The sequence below is a fragment of the Falco naumanni genome, chromosome 11 (genome assembly GCF_017639655.2).
Source record: "Falco naumanni isolate bFalNau1 chromosome 11, bFalNau1.pat, whole genome shotgun sequence".
Classification (NCBI taxonomy): domain Eukaryota; kingdom Metazoa; phylum Chordata; class Aves; order Falconiformes; family Falconidae; genus Falco; species Falco naumanni.
In genome coordinates, this window is record NC_054064.1 from 13,043,739 (window position 1) to 13,063,468 (window position 19,730).

The 19,730-nt window shown below is 37.5% G+C and overlaps 1 protein-coding gene across 4 annotated transcripts; it reads right to left on the minus strand.

Annotated features, from left to right (window-relative positions):
• Window positions 1-1,316: 1,316 nt before the first annotated feature.
• On the minus strand, window positions 1,317-17,265 carry RNPC3 (RNA binding region (RNP1, RRM) containing 3). Of its 4 annotated transcripts, none has more exons than XM_040609841.1 (16): window positions 17,174-17,265; window positions 16,926-17,137; window positions 15,750-15,797; window positions 14,507-14,625; window positions 13,309-13,389; window positions 12,441-12,552; window positions 11,893-11,961; window positions 10,430-10,578; window positions 9,332-9,457; window positions 8,364-8,500; window positions 7,353-7,514; window positions 7,082-7,176; window positions 6,944-7,002; window positions 6,297-6,429; window positions 5,296-5,368; window positions 1,317-2,441 (listed from the first exon to the last, which is right to left on the minus strand). In XM_040609841.1, the coding sequence occupies exons 1-15, from the start codon at window positions 17,220-17,222 to the stop codon at window positions 5,309-5,311; spliced, it is 1,611 nt and encodes a 536-aa protein (XP_040465775.1). In that variant the 5' UTR covers window positions 17,223-17,265; the 3' UTR covers window positions 1,317-2,441; window positions 5,296-5,308. The 4 variants fall into 4 exon arrangements, with proteins under 4 accessions (XP_040465775.1, XP_040465776.1, XP_040465774.1 ...); XM_040609842.1 differs by having other exon boundaries at window positions 16,926-17,094; window positions 17,152-17,265; XM_040609840.1 differs by having other exon boundaries at window positions 1,317-1,537; window positions 16,926-17,251.
• Window positions 17,266-19,730: the final 2,465 nt, after the last annotated feature.

Here is a 19,730-nt window from a genome sequence, read left to right on the forward strand (position 1 = left end):
AACATTGCTGTGTCTCTATGTCATTAGCTAATGAAGAAATTGTGAAATAAGCCTGCATTTGCATTCACTGCTTATGCATGATCTCGGAAGGTGGCCCTAATGACCTGTTGAACAACAACAAAAAGAGAAGTCAGAAATACCAGACCACAACAGAACATTCCAAGGAAGACAAAACAACTTGCAGAAATGGGCACACAAAAACCCAGTTAATTGAAAGGAATGAAAGCTTTGCCTTTTACAGAGTTCTCTGAAACAGATTGCAGAAGTTTTCTTGATAGGTATCAATACAGGATGGTGAAGAGTATGTGTTATTTGTATTTTAATAAGATACACCCCCCCCCCCCCCCCGGAACACAACTTAGCTTTTTTCATAATGGAATGGCCACAGAGCACTCAAAACTTTTTTTTTACCGCCACTTTTTTCTGTCTTCTAAGCTTCATAAGCCATTCAGAAGTTCCCATAAAAACTTCCTCTCTTGGTGTATTTTTTCCAGCCTAGTATTCCAAATACAGGTAAAATAAAACAATGAACAACTACACAGTCCACATGGGAACATAGCAAATAAGCTAAAAATTCCAGTAAAAGCATTTCAAAGTAATCTGCTAAGCCAGTTCATATTGAAAAACCAGCAAAGATACACTTACTTTGGTTCAGCAAGCAATACTAGTGATTTAGGCTGTTTGCAGCTGTAACGATGACAGAAAAAGTCTTTACACAAGCCTGTTACCTCACCATCAACTATGAATTAATATTTTATGAAATAATTTCCTCCTTAAATCCACTGGACTCTTGCCAAGTAAATGTCATTGCGATGTTTCCCACATGGTTTTACAATGTTATACTAATCTTCCCAGTATGTAACTAATCTTACTGTGTGACTTCCACAGCTTTTTTTATTAAACATAGTTCAAGAGGGCAAGAACCACACCTACACTGGTTTAACAACGACTTCAGTCTCAATAGTGATATTTTTCCAAAATGTGGATGAACAATGGGAGTTAATTGAGGAAAAAAAACAATACCTAAACTCATAATCCAGATTCACAGCAGTGCACTAGTGCTTGTGCTCAGTCTCCAAGACAAGAAAAAAAAATTACACCAAATTAGATTATCCTTAATCTTATCTTTTCATCCTGAAACACTAACAGCTAAACATCACGCTCAAGGAGGTGCATATGGATACGAATATATACTCTGAATCTAGAACATGGTGCATAGTTAAAATTGGACTGTTAGCCTCTTTTTTTTAAAAAAAAAAAAAGTAGCGTCTTCCTCCTTCCCACTCCCAAACCCCACAACAAAACACAAGTCAAAATGAAGGGAAAGAAAATAATTTATTAGCGATTTCACAAGCAAACTAACATACACTTATGTAAGTCTTGTGACAGTTTAAAGATATCTTTAAGATGAGAAAATTCTATAATCTCCCTTAAATACTTTAAAAATGCTACTACGCACAGTTCAAAAGTCCTGATGATTATGCTGCTTCTTCCCCCAGCTTGATAATACTTGAAAGAGATGGAACACAAAAGGGACCTGGAACATCACAAAGGTAAGTTAAAAGTAAGTACAAACAGAAACTAGTGTTATGCTTTCTTTTGACAACTACATTGAAATATGTTCAGTATTTATAAAAGTGCTGAATGTCTGAAAAAATCTGATTTAGGAGATATAGGCTGTATTAGTTTTATATTAAGTTAAATGAGAATGTAATATGAAACCCACAAGAGAAATGTGTCACTGGCAACAACACTACCTCAATACAGAGAATCTAAAAAAAAAAATAAAACCAACAAAACGGTAGCAGTGATTAATAGTTGATAAACAGTTCAATTCCAAACACTTCATTGCAAGATACTGTTAGATTTTCTTCTCTACTCTAAAAAGTAGTAAGGAATGTACAAACTAAGTCAACTACAGATAATTTCACGTATACCAAGACAACAGTAATCATCAAATAATCTAAATACTGGTCAATCCTTTAATATAAAGGAATTTCCCTGCAATATATTTTTACCAACATATCGTATTTATTTAAAGAAAAACAAGACTACACCCTCAGTGCAAGCTCAGTACAGCTCCACGCACATCAGCAAAACAGTACTAGCTCGTACAAACTAAGGAATTGGACCACAAATTGCCAAGTTATATGACCTTTGAGGAAGAAGGTGGAGGCCACCTTTTAAGACTAGGAACCTTTATTGTATATATTCACGCAACATAGACAACTTTTCCCCCCACCCTGAAAAAGTGCCCTTTTCTTTTCGAATTACCAGATCAGTTCAAGCTCTAACACATGTAAACTCCTCCCCACACCTACTCTATATGAGAACTTCAATGTAGTTGAGTGCTACGGGAAACATTGCACAAAAAAAGGATACAACAAGAAAGGATACACTCTGCATGACAGTATTACTGCAGTATTTACGCAGGAATGTTTCTAAAGAAGAACAGCAGAATGTGGTTTAATTTTACTTGTTTCTCAGTATTACATACACATAACTTTATGCTACCTATAAAAAGCAAATATGCCCCTTTGATAAAATACAGTTTTGACCCCTTATGAGACTTAATGAGGGCTGATGAGTCCACCAATACTAAACTCCATATTCAAAAGTAAATACATTTTTTGATAACTTGAACTATTAGGCCAACACCAGATTTTTCTGTCTCAATTCTCCTTCAAGTCTCTGCCATTCTACAGACTCATCTTTTCCATCAGGTCCAAAACCCAATCATGTTTCCATTCAATGAAGGCTTTAAAGTCACTTCTTCCCTATGAAGAAGTTGGAGACCTTTCAACATCAGTTTCTTCTAAATAACCATTCTCCCAAAAAATTTATTTTAGCTACAGAAAAGTCATCCCAACTACTGACTGAAATTTTTGCCAGTCCATCAAGAAAATGGCCTTTCAGCCAGCAAGGAGTTACATAGTCTTTTTATAAACGAATGTATTATTTTCGCTACAAAGGATAAAAACTTTGTAGACAATGTAAGCAGTAAAAAATAAAAATATTTGCAATAACATTCATGAATTAACACAGCTTCTTCCTGTTTAAAAATAATCAGGAGTTTAACTTACGTTTAATTTAGTTGTTAAAAAATTAACAAGAGAACAACATGGAGACACAGCATACAATCAAATTTGAAGTCCCTCAGATGTTCACATGAACTTGTTCATATGCATATTTATGTCTCAAATGAGAATCTGACACTGTTCTTCCTTACAGACTCAGATGTCTACCATGAATTGTGCACCATAAATCAGCATCTATCAGAATATTCTAACAGGAAAAACAGTCATGCAGAAATAGGATTCAGTTTCATCATTAGTTGGGAAGTGAAATGAATGTTTCTCATTAAACCTCATGGATTCCTAGAAATCTGTATTAGGCTTTGGCACATTCAGTGATTTTTACATATAAGTGGTCAAAGTAAGGAAGAAGAAGTTCTGCCCACGATACATTAAACCAATGACACCAAGGTAACTCATGTAAGACTTTCAGGTGCACAAGTAAGTCTTGCATAAGTACATGTTTGCTGACTAAAAAAAGCTTTTGAGTTGACCATCAATGTGATTAATAATAACGAGGTGCTTATTTGGTTTTCTTTATGTAATAAGTCAGCATTGCTAGTGAAGCTGGAATTAGACGTACAAAATTGGAAAGACAGAATTCCTAAAAGAATGAAAGTGTTCAGACTTCATTTATAAGGCTTGCAATAGATAAAACACTTCACATTTCTTTCTGCCACTTAAAGAAACCTTAGTAATTTTCTTATTACACACTGAATAAAATAATATAAATACAAGGTTTTTTTCTAACAAGGAAGAAAAAAAAAAAAAAGACTGAAACATTCCTATAAACCCTCATTCCTAATAGAATACTTTAGCCAAGGCTCATTTCAATGACCAATACAGAAGAATGCCTGAAAGAGTGATCTTTAATTTTATAAAGATTTTGCAAACCACCAATCAGTAACTCAAAATAGGAACTAGTAAAGCAAAATAGCATCTCAGAAATGATGGAAAGAAGCTCAAATGTTGTCTAAGGATTTTTCATCAGATTAATGATAGAACAAGAAACCTGCAACTGAAATAACTGTTATAAATAGAAATACTACCCTTACAATAACCATACTGCAGTGTTCCAACCAAGTTTTAAAAATCAAAGACAGCTGTTTATATCCTTTATTTCAAACTTCACATCTTTTTCCAAAGTAAAAATGATCACAACATCCAGATTAAAAACACATCATGGATTAAGTAGAATGTTTCAGAAGCATTCAGACTAAGCTTTGAGTTCATTTGGTCTTAGATAGAGGCATAACCAGAGTGATGCCCAACTGAAATATGTAATTAAATTAAATGTCTTTTAAATTTGAGCTAGCTGATCTGTCAGAGGGTGCAGGCAGAGAAATAAGCACTTTAATTCTTGCACCAGTTACTTCACATGCCAATTTGACAGTTCACTAATTTTTTTTAGGCCACAAAACCCTTCACAGCTACATCAGAGCTGATTTTGCTTGAGTTACTCCCACATAAAACACAGTTAAGAGGAAGCAGTAGTGAAGTAAAGCTTTATGACAGGAAATAAGGTTAAATAGTGATTACTTTCTGCTAAAAGTTACTTTCCCATCAAATTTAGATACTAATGCCAGAAATCTGGACCTACGCATTCCAAAACAATGGAAATTTGCATCAATGCACCACTAAGTAGCACTTTCTGACACAATATCCTTTCCTAAATCAGACAAGTTCAAAGGAAGCTGCAACAGCATTAAGATCTCAGTTTCCAACATCAGTAAAGCCAAAGGCCCTTTACAGAGCTAGCAGAGGTGAGTTTATTGCTGGAAACAGTTCTTCAGAATCACTTTACAATGGAAGGGAAGGAGAAAAGAGGCAACTCTTTTCAAAGCCAAAATCCCAGGAGATAACTAAAAAGCTAAGTGGTCTGATTCCACAGAATTACTCTCCTTAGCTCCCCAGATTAAGGATTAGAGAAATTGACAACTACCCTAGAATATCAGGATTAGGGAAATAGCAGTCTGAGTTTCTAAACAGAGGAAGAAGCAGCATTTTAAATATACGGGAACTATATACTTTGCACTCTTGTTTTCTTTTCTAAAATGTGCATTTATATCAGAAAATTGTATGGAACATTTCCCCTCCACCATCAATATTCTTAAAATCACCACTAAACAGTAATAAATAAAAACAAACAACCCCCCCAACAAAACAAATTAACAAAAAACCCCAGCCTATATATTTTGATTTTCAGGCAGCAAATCCGTACCTTGTGCAGCGTTCTACTTTTTTCTTTTCCCTTCATTGGCATCTTGTTTTGGTCTAGCTGAACGAGCAAATTGCTGAGATTCTATTAAGGACTACAAGTGTCAATGATTAACAAGTCAATCAAGAAGCAAAAAAGTATTATTTCAAAATATAGTTTAAAAAGTTACCCTTACCTGTAAGGTAAATCAATTCTACTATGGTATTAAATATTGTAACAATAACATCTATTAGTTAAAGATTAGGACCTCGCTGATCTGCAGTACAAAAAATTTTAAGGGAGCCTGTCCAGGAGTCTACAATACTAAGTAAATAAGGAGGACTAACTGGAAATGGGTTAGGTGCAAACAGAGTAACTACAGCAGGATAAATGCTTGATATTCAGAATCCTCCATTCCAGCATGTTAGTTCCATAACTCTGTCTCAGTAGATATTTGGGAGAAAAACAGGTAAAGTAAGAGAGGCTGGGGCAAACACAAGCACAAAGAAAAGGAAATTAACTATGAAACATTTAAGTGAAAAATAAGAAAGGACTTGTAGACAAGAAACAGGGCAACACAATCAAAAACTGTAGAAATCCCAATGTTACATAGGCCCAAAAACTAACTGACAGAAGCAGTCTAAATAGACAAGAACATTTCTTAAATATTCTTAAAGTCTGTAAACGCAGGTTTAACCAAGTCAAAAAGCCTACTTAATTTAAATACAATGGTCATACAAGCTAAGTTATTTTGTATTGTGTTTGTAGAATCAAAGAGCAAAGACCAGAGAAGACAATTTCATTGTCTTAAATAAAGCACGTTTACTTTCCTATTTCAGAAGGGGTGCCTCTGTATTTTTCAGCTATCATAAAATTAATGATAGTACACTGTGCTATGATGCCTAGTTTTCTTAAAGTATTTCCTCTTCCCACAGATTTCTATTAAGTATAACACTATGACAGCAAAACTAGAGACTGACTGACAGATTACGAAAAATATAATGTAAACATCTGAAGAAAGATACAACCACCATGGGTTTTTCAAATAAGACGTATCCATTTGCTTCTTTTAAAGCTTTAGCAGCTGCTTTTTCATTAGGAAGCCCAATGAAAGCCTGTCCCTTCATACGGCCTTCTTTCATCAAACGTATATCAAACCTAGAGGCAAAATTGAGAACTGGGAGTTACTCATGTTTAACCACACTTTCGTATTTCACAGTACAAAAATTATTCCTATGCTTCAAAGCTGAAGCAATAGTCGAAAAGGGAGTAGAGCCTACAAGCAGGAATTATGTCATTGGAGACCATTTTGCCTGAGGGAACCACTTAGCAAAATGTGACATTAGACTGCAGGACAGCAGACTGGTGTGCAACTGTAGTAAATACGACATACGCAAAACAATCAGGCACATGCAATCATCCAAACTGTTCATTGCGTCACTCAGTCAATAAACATTAAAGTTGGTAACAAAATATAAAGGCAAAATAGTAGAGTCTTCAGACACTGTTCAAAAAAAGCATTCTATTTCTGTACTTGTGATAAATGAAAACTTTCAGATGAAACATTTTCTTTATGCAGAAGGATGAAAATGTCCAGTTTTTAAATCACAATCTTCAGCAGCATTATGGAAAACAAAGGGCTTAATTTTAATTAAGTGCCAAATTCACTTACATATTTCGTTCCACTTCTGACTGGAAATCAACATATCTTCCAAAAATGAACTTCAGATCCTGAAATTAAAGGGTAAGTATAAGAGAAAAGCTGATAAAAAGCCCTTGTGATAAATACTTAATTTGCTTGTTTACCTACCTTTTCTTGAACTTGTTTAGCCAGATTCTTCACATATATCCTACAGTTTGGATCACCTGGCTCATAGTTTTTGAAAACAGAGAATTTTTCCATTTCTTGAAGGAGATAGAAAAACCGACAATGTTTTAGTTCATTTACTTACTTCATATTTTTTCCTCAGTATAAGATCACTAAGTTTAATATATAAATCAATCAATAAAGGAAATACTTAAACAATTTGTTGCAACAAATCAAAAAGCTATTATTAGATCATTTATTCTCACAGTTATACCTTCTCTAGAAAGTCTGTTCTTCTCTAGATCCCTTCTTGAAATAAATTCTGACGGTATTTCATCATCTTCCTCTTCAGTTTCCATTTTATCATCTGACCTAGGAGCTGGGAAAATCCTTCCAAAGCCTGTATTATTCATTTCTTCTGTGGCTGCATAAAGGTCTGAAATTTCAACACATCATGTAAGTGTTTTGTATGTTTATTCACAAGAGGATCAACAGTAAGCAAAGAAGTATACTCCCTTCAGTAATGGTTTTAATATAGTAGACTTTGTAAAGCAATTTAAACACATCCTTAAAAGAAGTTTGCCTTAATCCCTGGTTTGACAAACACACCTACTCCATATGGTCCTATAAATTCTACTGTACTACAAATAAGAGCCCTGGCACCCATCACATAAGGAAAAACAAGCCTTGCTGTTCAGGCCTGTATCCATTTCAATAATTATCTGGTTTTCATTCAAATAGACTGTATAGTAACATAAAGTACCAAGAAACGCAGACTGACCATAGCCCTGCAAGAAACCATCACACCTCATTGCTATTATCACCAGCATTTTTATAGCAGATAATCAGTGCATCACAGAGAATGAGTTGGCAATAACTTGAATGCTGCTTCCTAAGAGCTGGAAAAGGAAAATCTGAAATTAGCCTGATACATAGTGCTGTTGAGTGTAATACCAAGAATGCATTCCTAACATTTGCTAAAAATACCGTAACTTCTAAAAGAGAGTGCAATTCATCATAAACCCACAGATCATAGGAGAGACATCTTTAGAATCCTCTAAATCATTTACTGTACCAAAGCACAGAGTTCTGTGCTTTAACATGGGAAAAACAGCAAATGCAGAGAAGACACAAGTTGGTGTTCCTAAACCCTGACATATACCATCTATGAGAGCTCCAATACAAAAGAATAAAAGAATTCCCTGGCCTAAATTTCAGCAGCCTTCTACACACTGAAATCACATGAATGTAGTATTAAACATACTTGAAGTAAGAAGTCTCTTACCATTTTTTTCTTCTTTTTCCGAGTTTATCTGAAGAACAGCTGGGATGTCAGTACTAATATGGAACTCTATTTTTTTATGACCTATATGCTGTGGCTGGTCAAAGACATCTGAAGCTGACAGTATAGGATGCAAATTACTGTTTAAAGGAACAATATATTAAAGATTCAGACACTGAACACAGTCAAATACAAGATTTCTTCCAGATAGATCTTATGTTGTTGTTTACCGCAAATACATAAGTTGTCCATTTCATAAATTTCACCCAATACAGTTCAAGTTGATTAAAACTCTGCAAATACAGTAGGTATGGCTGCAGCAAGAGCAAACCCAATAGTTACATACCACATTAAAGAACAGACAGGCATTTGTGAAAAAATGTTATCAGTAACTTAAAAAAAACTGGCCTTGCTGCTGCTTTCACACAGCACATAAAATAAACTAAACTTTAAAAAAAATAGAGCGAATCACTTGGAAGACCGCAGTGGCTATTGGTAAAAATGCATTCACAATTGATCAGCACATTCATAGACACACTACACTGGTGTCTACTGTGCCATAGTACTGTAGTTTCAAAAGCCAAAGTTATTTTAAACCAAAATGGTTTTTATTCTTCCAATATCAGCCTTTTATTTTTATTTTAAATTTTTATTTTAAGACTCAACCCAAACAATAAATCCAGATTGCTTCTGTCAGGGCTGTGATATGAATTTTTTCTTTTTTTAATGAAAAAGGGATTTTTATTAATTTGATAGCAAAAGAAACAGAGCTTGAACCAGGCATACTCTATAGATTAAGGCTGTTGAGCATGGGGGTAAGGGAAGACTGACTCTACTACCAAATCCACCTACCCGTGAAGAATGCTTCTTTTAAAGACAGCAATACTAAAGCAAACACGATACAGATAATGTAATTTAGTAAAAGTAATGAGCTTCTGAAAAAGGGCAAAAATCACAGAAATAACACAAACCTGTGGGAAGTACACACAGGAACATTCAGTAAGTCTTTAATTCTTTGCTTTTTTCTAACACCACGCCTCTTTGTGTTTATTGGTCTTTTAGGCTGAAGCGTTGCTAATTCCATCAACTTGGTCATTCTATTTCAAACAAAATTTAAAAAAGAACAAAAGTGGTTTACAGTTTATTTGAAAATACTCGTTCTGAAAAACCTTCCCGCTTCCTCAAAGCCCTTGAAATACAACTTTTCAGAATATGGTTATAAATCTAGCTACCTTAAGACAAAACTACATTAATAAGCTGTAAGACAGTACATAGATACACACAGAGCACTTCAGTGACCAATCAAAATTGTAATGAGTTCAATGATGCCCTTTCCTTCCCCAAGCATGCACCTAATTAAGACACTGAAGCTGCAGAAGTGCTAAAAAGGCCCAAGTTGAACCTTTTTTGGTAATACTATTTCTGCTCTGCGGGAGTGCTCCTCCCCAATACATGTATTTTTCTGTAAATAGCATAGCGACTTTCTGATTTACTTTTCCATTTAAATAACTAATAAAGACAACTGTTTCTTCATGTATTATTAAAGACTAAAAAAAAAAAACCAACTATGATGTAATTCAGTCCCAACACTGTAAGAGAATCCTCAGTACACACAACCTCCCATTATTATTACTACTAACAATACACACTGATGTACAATGAACATTTTGGAAGTCAATGTCCACATATGATTCAGTCTGAGTAATTTACTCAGCAAAAATGTGGGAAAACGAAGAATCCAGAAAAACTAGTTCTTGCTTCCTTGTATCTGCACACACTCTTCATTCTGAATGTGTTTTGTTGGTTTTTTTGTGGGTTTTTTTGTTTGGGTTTTTCTGACACAGGAACAGATGATAATTTGCATACCATCTGACCATTTTCCTTCTCTTGCTGTGATTCAAAATAGCTGTCCTGTTTTTAAGTCGCTCTGGAGCTCCTTAAACATCTGGGAAGATTATCTATATACTGCAAACATTAAGAGATTCCACCATTTGCTGAACTAGAAGCTAGAAAAGTAAAAACACCGCTTTAAAACAACCCAAAGGACTGCAAATGACTAAAATGCATACCTCTCCTTTTCCTCCTCATTATCACTTTCATATTCTGATTCATCTCCACTAGACGGTTGCTCTTCCTCCTCTTCAGGCAAAGGAGGCTCTTCAGGAGGCAGAGGTGGGATTGGAGGAGGTGGCACAGGCACTGGTAAATACTCTTCATACTAATTATAGGGAAGAAGTGGAAAAAACAACTAAACATTTTAAGAAAAGAGCTGCATATCTTGTTTTCCTTTACATATAAAAACAGTGAAACCAATAAATTAGAACATGGCAAGAAGCATTTTTATAGGGATCTAGATGCTCTTTTGCTAAACTAAATTACTAATGAAAGCTTTCCACAAGAAAAAAAATTGCTGCATTCTCAAGTGAAAGTCTGAATGTTTTCATTCCTTTAATCTGAGGAGTTAAATAAAAATAGCAAACGTGGCCTTGGGTTTTTACTTTGCACTCAGCTTGAAAGAGTTCCCTGAAAAGAGTACAGTCCACACATATGGGAGGGAGGCCTAACTTCCCAAGTCATCTCAGTTTCTACACTGAACCTTCCACTACCTATCGAAGTTGCACTTCTGAAGGCACTGTTGTCTTCTGACATTAGAAATACTGTGCCCTTTAGAAACTGCTCCAAGAATTTCAAGGACTGGCTTCTCACTTTACTACTCTTTTTTGCATAACCACTAAATTTGCAGCGTTTAACCTGGCCCAGTACCAGACAATTAATAAAATTAATAAAAAAAAATTATTAAAATTATTGCCAGAAAATCAGTGTGAATTTGTTTATTTGATAATTTATAGCTCCCCTGTTATTAGCAGGTGTTCTATTAGAGCAAATACAAAGTGTAGCAGAGCACAACTTCACTATACCCAAATACTGTAGCTATCACTACTAATGCAAGTCCTCACTTGTTCTACCTTCCACTGGCAGGCAGTTAACTACTCTATCACAGCCAACAGAACTGAAACCACAGAGGTCATATTTCTACTTCCCTTCAGAAACAGTTCCCCCTAAGCCTCTGCCAGTTTCTCTCAACACTGCCTCTTTCAAAAGCCATCCTGGAGACAGAGCAAATTAAATCTGGAAGCGCTGTATAATCTCATTAACAATTTGAATCTAATCAGAACTCCAAAGAAACACATAGATCAAAGAACTTAATTCATCTTTGTAAGGCAACACGCTAATGGTGTTCTTTATTTCCTATGTTTGTAGCATGATGTTATAACCTCCCCTTTTTTTTCTTTTATACTCAAGTTCCAACTATCCCAGTGCTAGTGCCATGCACGTGTTATTTAAGTGTAGTTGAAAAGATATCTTTAGAAGACTAATATGCACATCTTAACCAATGAAATACAGCAGTATTTGCTATCCTCTAGAGATTTCTCCAACTTTTAGAAGTTTGAACTTAGATCTCCTAACAAGTTGCTAATATTTTAAATTGTGAATCTGTTTTACAGTACTTAAAACATATCAAAAAAGTTACCATGGGAGGACGAGCAGTAATTGGTCCAAAAGGTGGAGGAAGATTCATTTTATTCATAAGATGAAGTACCTGAAACAATTCAAGTTAGAGTAAGATTTCTATTAAATAAATAAATGGAAACAGTTCCTTTCTAGGTATCATAGCCAATAACTTCTGGCAGGTGTAAATCAGCATAATTTTAATGAAGACATAACTGCACTGGTTATTAATCAATGTGAAAGCCTGCATTTAAGACCCAACAACTAATGGCAAATATGAGCAACACCCTAAAAAGGCTAATCAAAAAAAGTAAAGCATCTTCTCAGAATGAAATTCCAAGTACTCAAGTCACATCTAATTAGGAATATCATACCCAGTTAAATCTTCAGTGTCTATGAAGTACGTTCCTTCTGGTCAACAAAATCTTATTATCTCAACATAGTAAAAAAATTAATATTGGTTAACACTATTATAGGTAAACTAACAATACTCATTATTTCTGTGGATAATTCAAATAGGGAAAAGGAGTTATTTTTATTTTTCAACTTTTTTTTTCCTTTTTTACTTACCTGGACATAAAATTTGGGCACGCTTGCCAAGGCATTTGCTATATTTGCTAGAATTGTACTTGAAGGTGGCGGATATAAATATTTGAGGCAAGAATTGATGGGAAAGGTGAGGCTGAGGGGAAAAAAAAAGATAAAAAACAAGACGTCTTAGCATCATTGCCACATAAATGACTGGTAACAATTAATGATTACTACAGCTTTAACTATTCACTACATCTGAAGTATGAAATATTATTATTTCCCCTAGAACAGTTTTGGGCCACCTCAATATAGTCTTCAACATTAGGGTCCCTAACATCTGTGAGATGTTTAACATCTGTCCCCTAATACAAGGCAGACATACTGGGGTTCGGTACAATGGAAGTACCAACACATGCAGAAAGCCTAAAGCACACAACTAGTATGCCCAAAAGCCCAGCATAGCATGCTGTACAAACACCATAAACTCAATGCTCAAAGTGCTGGGTTTATTAGCCCCAAAAGAAATCTATTCTTCCTGCATGCAAAAATGCAAATGCTGGAAAAAAAGAACAGGAAACCTCTGGGAAAAACACTAATCAACAGTATTCTGCTGTTAACACTGGGACAACCTACCCAGTCCTGAAACCTTTCCTGAGGAAGTAATGCATAGGGCTAGAAGGTTATTATGCAATCCACAACTTCATGGCTCAAAGTACCAGTCACTACCCAACTGTGAGGGTTCTAAACTTGAAGAACAAAAATCTCATCTTTACAAAAATTCCTATAGGTATGCATGTAGAACAATAGCATACTATGAACCAAAATTTTCTTCCTGAACAGTACACAACACTTATTTCAAAATAAGGTGTAACAGAATAAAATAATTAAGACCAAAAAAACTACTAACCCATGATTTGGTGCAATTCCATTCTCTATTTTAACACAGCTTGGTTCTTTTTTCTCTTCTTCTTTCACTGGTTCTTCAGAACTGAAAATTAACTTAGTATTATTTAAAAGAGGGCAAAATTTAAGTGCCTTACATAATATATGAAATTGTTTAGTCTCATCTATTAAAAATATAATAATTAGTGTAGTATTTTTAACATCTTTTATCAATTACTACAGCCATTATTAATACTTAAGAATTAATACATGTGGATTATTATAGTAGCCAGACTTCTAAAATAAATATTTATGCAGATTTAAAAGTCTCCCCATATATTTAAAGACTAAAACCTACTCACAAGAGGAGAACTAAAATTATTTCACCTTACTCTGTTCAAAGACTACAAAATCAAAGATATTAAATTATTGATTTGTTCATATTCAGAAAGTGGAACAACTAACTTTAAACCTCTACATCTCATTTTAATTAAGAACTATCACATAGCTTCAATCACTTGCATATCACACAGGTAAACTTGAAAGCCTAATCATGCAAATTACTTTTTTAACTACTTGAGAGACAATTGAAACACAAACTATCACAGTTCTGGGTCACATTGATTTTTTTTTCATTTTTGTTTTTAAATACTGCAAATTCTTTAACTATTTGAAGGGAGACAGACAGTTTTACATTTGTTCGGCTCATACTTCGAGCTAGATACATGCAAATCAGCTCCAGCTTAGAAGACAGTGGCTATAACAGTAGTCATATATTTATGCTAGCACTTGTCAGTTCTGCCTGACTCTTCATTAGATTATGAAGAAAAATCAGGAAAGCACTGCATGCGCTGTTTAACAGCAAAAGAAAATTACACTCCTGAGAAAAATAAAATAAGAGTCTTTTTCAAACACAGGGAACCTCTTCAACACAGAGGTCAGTTTATGCACACTGGAGTCTTGCTCTGTAAAGGAGAACAGGACCACCTGCTGATTAAAGATATTAGCAACTATAGGAATAAGGATGGGAATTATTTCATGACAATACTGAATGAAATAATACTAATGGGAGGAATGCAGTCACTTATCTATAAATCTGAATCTGCCTGTTAACACTTCTAAATGGTTACAATTTATCATTTAACAATAACACAAAAGAATCACAAATACAGCATTTCCTTTCCTTGACCACAAACATAGAAACTAAATGGTTACGCACATACCTTTTACACTTCTCTGAGACAGAGGGCTGGCTAAGTACCTGCACACTATCTTGCTCCTTTGCAAATTCAACAACTAAGGTGTGACCTAAAAGTTTCAGCTGATGTAGTCTTGACAAAGCCTTCAAATAATTTTAACAGAGGAAAGAAAGAAAGGGAAGAGGAAAAACATCAGAATTACTCCAAAGTGTAACTGTTTTATCTTTGATTGGTAAACTAGCCATAGGATGCAGTCCCAACTGCTTTAAGCTAAGTCTGTGGCACTACAGACACAGGTAGTTCTGCACTGTTCCTGCCTTCACAGCCCTGCTTTTAGCAGCCCCTTTCAAGCTGGCAGGAAGGAGAAAGATGAGGTTGCACAGCTAGAACCATTTCAGAGACAGGTCATCTGAACACAGCAGTGAGACTGCAGCCTTAATGATACCTATTACATAGCCTAGTAAATCTCTGTGACTTTAAGTAACCAACCTCTTTCTCGTGAACCACAAACATGTTGAACTCCTCTAGTAATAGCTGGGAATTTTAAAATCAAGACTCTTAACTGTGACACTAGGAAGCTCCAGCATTCTGCAGGTACAAAGCCTGATAGATAGGCCGTTAACAACTGATACAAAGCAACCTAAATTCACCACTGTTCACCACACAGTCTCTGTAACTTTTTTGAGTAGAACTTTAAAGCATGGCCTAAAATAAAAAAATCAACACCAAAAAAACAGGGCATAAGAGGGAAGTTCAGGACATGGACTTACAAACCATTACCAGTATTACTTTTTTTGGTATTCGTGTGCCCCATTAACATGGTAGTTTCCTTTTTCTTATCAAAGTTGGGCATTCAAGGCAGCCTTGAATTGCGTACATCACTATGTCTGAATTTTATGGCAAATATGCAATTATGCATGAGACAATTATGTTTGGTTTGTGGTTTACGTATAAATGCATACACACTCTAGACATCATGAGCCCTGATGTGTCTCAACTCATGTAAACTTGCCATGCTCTAAGTGACAGGTTGGAATCAAATGACTTCCACAAGCCTCTTCCAACCCACCTCTTACAAGTAGAGAAATGTTTGTTTCATCAAATACTTCAAGCACCTCCTGAAATAGAACTTTAATATTATATTGCTCTGCTTTTTTTTCCCCTCCAAACCCCGGCGTACTAGATGACACATAAAACATTTTAGGGCACAACTGACAATTCAGAAGAGTACTTTGCTAAAACATCCAATAACAAACTCAGTACAAACCTTCACAGCTGCATTTTCACTGGGAAAGGTAGCAAAAGCAGTGTGTTTCTAGAAAACATAAAAAAAGTCATAGTGAAATCAAATCAAAAAAGTATGATTGCATGTAAAACATATACCCACAAGTGATGCACAAGTTCAAGTTTACGTATTTGAAAGCTTCCACACAGTAATCATCTAACTCCCATACAGGGCAAAGGTGAAGGAGTGGAGAACATTTTTCTTAAGAATTTAGGACAAGTACTTCCTGCAGTCAAAAATAAAGACAGGAACTCAGCAGTTTGAGAAACACAGGAAAACAGCATTTTTTTTTTTAAGTGAGCAAAGCCATAGTAAACTGCAAGAAAGTAAGTTTCGCCCTCTTTTCCAAAAAGGAAATTTATTTCAGCATCTCTCAGCAGAACATTTTCATCAAAGCAATTCCTAAAAGTAATACTTTTCCTGCTACAAAAGCCTTTACTGTTCTTGTGCTCTGAAAGTTTGGATGGTTTCTAAGTAATTTTCCCTTTTATTTTTTTTTTAACTTAAGCTTTCCTAATTAGATCAAATCCTCACAGAATACTTAGTACATCTTAAATTTGCTTTAACAAACGTTATTACTTCATCTTGCCACTACGTGGTCCAGTATTAAAACTGCAAAACATCAATATTGTTCTAAGAAGGAAAATCACTGTAATTTTGAAAAACTAGTATTTTTAACATCCTATAAAAAGAAAGCATGACTATGACACAAGATACGGACATTGTTTATCTGTAATTCTGCAGAAATACAAGGGTCTTGCCAAACAGTATTCATCGCCAGACTGATACGCCTGCATTTTTGCAATTTGGACGACAGAAAAAATAAAAGATTTCAAGAGACAGGCCTGTGAAACCGTAACTCTACACCGACCAACAGACCCTTCTGCACTGCTTTTCCACAGCTTTACTCCGAGTAACACGCGAGGCCGAAGCTGAGGCCAAGGGCCGCCCTCCCGCCCGCCCCGCCCGGGCCCAGCCGCGCTCCCCCGGCGCGCCGCGGCCCGCTGCGCCCCCAGGAGAAGGACGAGCCCCGACCTGGCGAACACGGCCGCCCCCTCGCTGCGGCCCGCTCCGCGCCCCTGAGGCGTGGCAAACGGCCGGGGGCGGCGGCAGGTCTCTCCTCCCGCCCCCGGAGTCGCCCCAAGCCCCGGCCCTCACCAGCCGCCCGTGGTCCGACAGGACGCGCACAGACACCGCTCCGAAGTGCTTCAGCAGATCCTCCTTCTCCGCCACCGCCAGCTCGGCGGGCAGGTGCCGCACCAGCAGCGTCCGGCCCCGCCGCCGCGCCACGCCGGGGTGAGGCGGGACGCCCGGGTGAGGCGGGCCGACGCCCGGGTGAGGCGGGCCGGCACCCAGCCCCGGGCCGGCACCCAGCCCCGGGCCGGCACCCAGCCCCGGGCCGGCACCCAGCCCCGGGCCGCCTGCCCGCGCCTCCTCACCGCCCGGCGCCGCCATCGTAGCGCGCAGGGCCGGGACGACCCCGACGCGCACCCGGAAGCAAGGGGAAAAGTCACGCGAGAGCTGAGGGTTGGGCTTTAAAGTCTCGCGAGACTGGCGTGGATCTGGCGGGAAGCGCGCGCAGAGGTTGTCCGCGGGGCGTGGCCGGGCTGAGGGGACGGTGCGTCCAGTCGCCCCTGGCGCAGAGCGGTGGTCTGTGCTAGCAGCTGGTGGGCGGAAAGGGGCCCCGCGGTGATCTGCTGAGGGTGGCTCTGCGGTTCCTTTGGCCTCGGTGCTGACGGGCGGCTGGAGCAGCAACCTGAGCCAGTCGTCAGGGTCTCCCCACCCCGTCGGTCTCGCCAGTGCTGGGCTTTCTGTAAACTCTTCTTTAGTGCCATGCCTCTGTCAGTTGATACCTTAAACTGATAATGTACAAAATCTGCCTTAGTCAAACCTGAAATAATGCTCCAAAGGGAGAGATGACCCTTCGCTTCTTTTCCTCCCTTAAGAGTGAAGAGCTTGTCTTCAGACCAAATTATACAAAGCTGTATTACTTTCAACATACCTTTCTCATTAGCCTTTAGTTGAAGAGGCTGCTTTTTTTTCTTCCTGTTCCTTTACCTGAACAGCAAGGTATTAAGATCTTTCTGGCATAGGCATTAATGTGGTTAAGTTAAGCAGCATGGGTGAAGCACAGCCACAATTATAACCTGTAATTCTGAGCATGAGATGGGATCCTGCAGCATGAGCAGTGAGCGCACAGGCGGTTACTAGCCAGCTACTACTGTGACCAGGCTGGCTGATCCAAAGCCTGTCTTTTTTTCTGAGGCCAGAGGCTGTGATCTCAAAAGGCCGGGAAAAATCCCCAAGCTTGACTGATGAAATCTCAGCTCTTACTGTATCTAATTAGCTGGTTGCTGGCTGGCAAAAGCACTGCCTGCCTAGATCACTATTGCCATTGGCTCAGGGTCCAACAGAGGCATAGCACCTAATGCTGCTGTGCAGAGCCTGAAAGACTTGCCCTGCTGCTGGGCGGCAAAAGCACAGAGGGAGACCCAAGCTCTGGGACTGGTGTCTGGGGTGTGCTGAAGCCAGCCACAGAGAAAACATAGATTGTAGGCTGTGCAGTGAATAGGGGATGATTGTATATTGTGTCTTTGAATACAAAAAATTAAGGCTACTTGTCTCTAAAGTCCTCAAGGCCTCTTTTCCTTCAAGAGTCATGATGGACCTGGCACTGTATGTGCAGTACACCTGACAAGTCTTAGGCCATGCTTATTTCACTGACAATGAACACTGACAATTTGTGGAAGGAACTGGCCATTGTGGGTGGTCACAGTGATCTCACTGAGTAGATCCAAGTTCATCCAGATAATTTTAGAAGGAGCCGAGAAAAAAGACTGGGGAAGCACAGGATGTTCAAACGAGATCTAGGAGAAAAGCAGAAATCTACCAGTGATTTCTTACAGGATCTGTTACTGCGTATTTGTTGTTGTCATTAGTATAAGCTAGGAAATATCTATGAACTTGAAAACAGGTGGAAGAATTGGCACAATATGCAAATATGGCAGCGTACCTTCTCTCTTTCTTAAATCTGTTCATCCAGATGGATCGGGCTGATGAAGCTGAACATCCCTAGAGCAGAGATTTAACAGAGTATTGTGCAAATCAAGGCAATAAAAATGTGCAGGTTTTTTTTTCAAGATGTAGAAAGCAAAAACCCCACCTTTTTTTCCATTCTCGCCCCTCATCCCCACATTCAAAATAGATGACTAATGTGTTGGGTTTTTTCATTTCCAAGATGTTAAATTTGTAGATACTTGAACAATAGGGTTCCTTAACACAAATTTATCATGGTTTTATGTTGAAGTTCTAGGTTTAGGAGCTTTGTTTATACAGAGAGAAATTTCAATGCAAGTGTTTTAGTAATACCAGTAAGAGTCAGAACTACAGATACCCTCAGGTCAGAAAGGAAGGACATCCTTTTCTGGACATATCTAGTCCATCCTACTCAAAGCAGGGTCAACACTGAATTCTAACCACATCCCTTGGGACTTTATCCAACCTGGTCTCACAAAGCCATAAGGGTGAAGATTCTGCAGCCTGCACAGAGAAGCTTTTCCACTCCTTAACTTCCCAGTAATTTTTTTTCTCCCCTTTTATCCAGTTGGAAATTACTGTATTTGTGTAAATATGTGGTAACTTAAAAATGAATATAGAATATATAAAGATGAAACTTCAAATTCCCAATTAAAATTTGTTGAGATGGTAAGAAAAAAAAATAATCAAGCAAACTGGCTTTGCAGAATACCCTGATGTTTTGCACACAATTCATTACCCACCAGGGGCAGATACATTTGTCCAAAGTAAGAGAAGTCCAACTCAGCCTGTCCTTTACAGTCATTTATGAAAGCAGCAAATCGGTGACACACTGAATGATAAACTGTTTTATTTAAATTTATAAAAAAAATATGTAAGGGTCCACTTGAAATAGATTATTTTACTTTTGAATGGTATGAGCTAGCA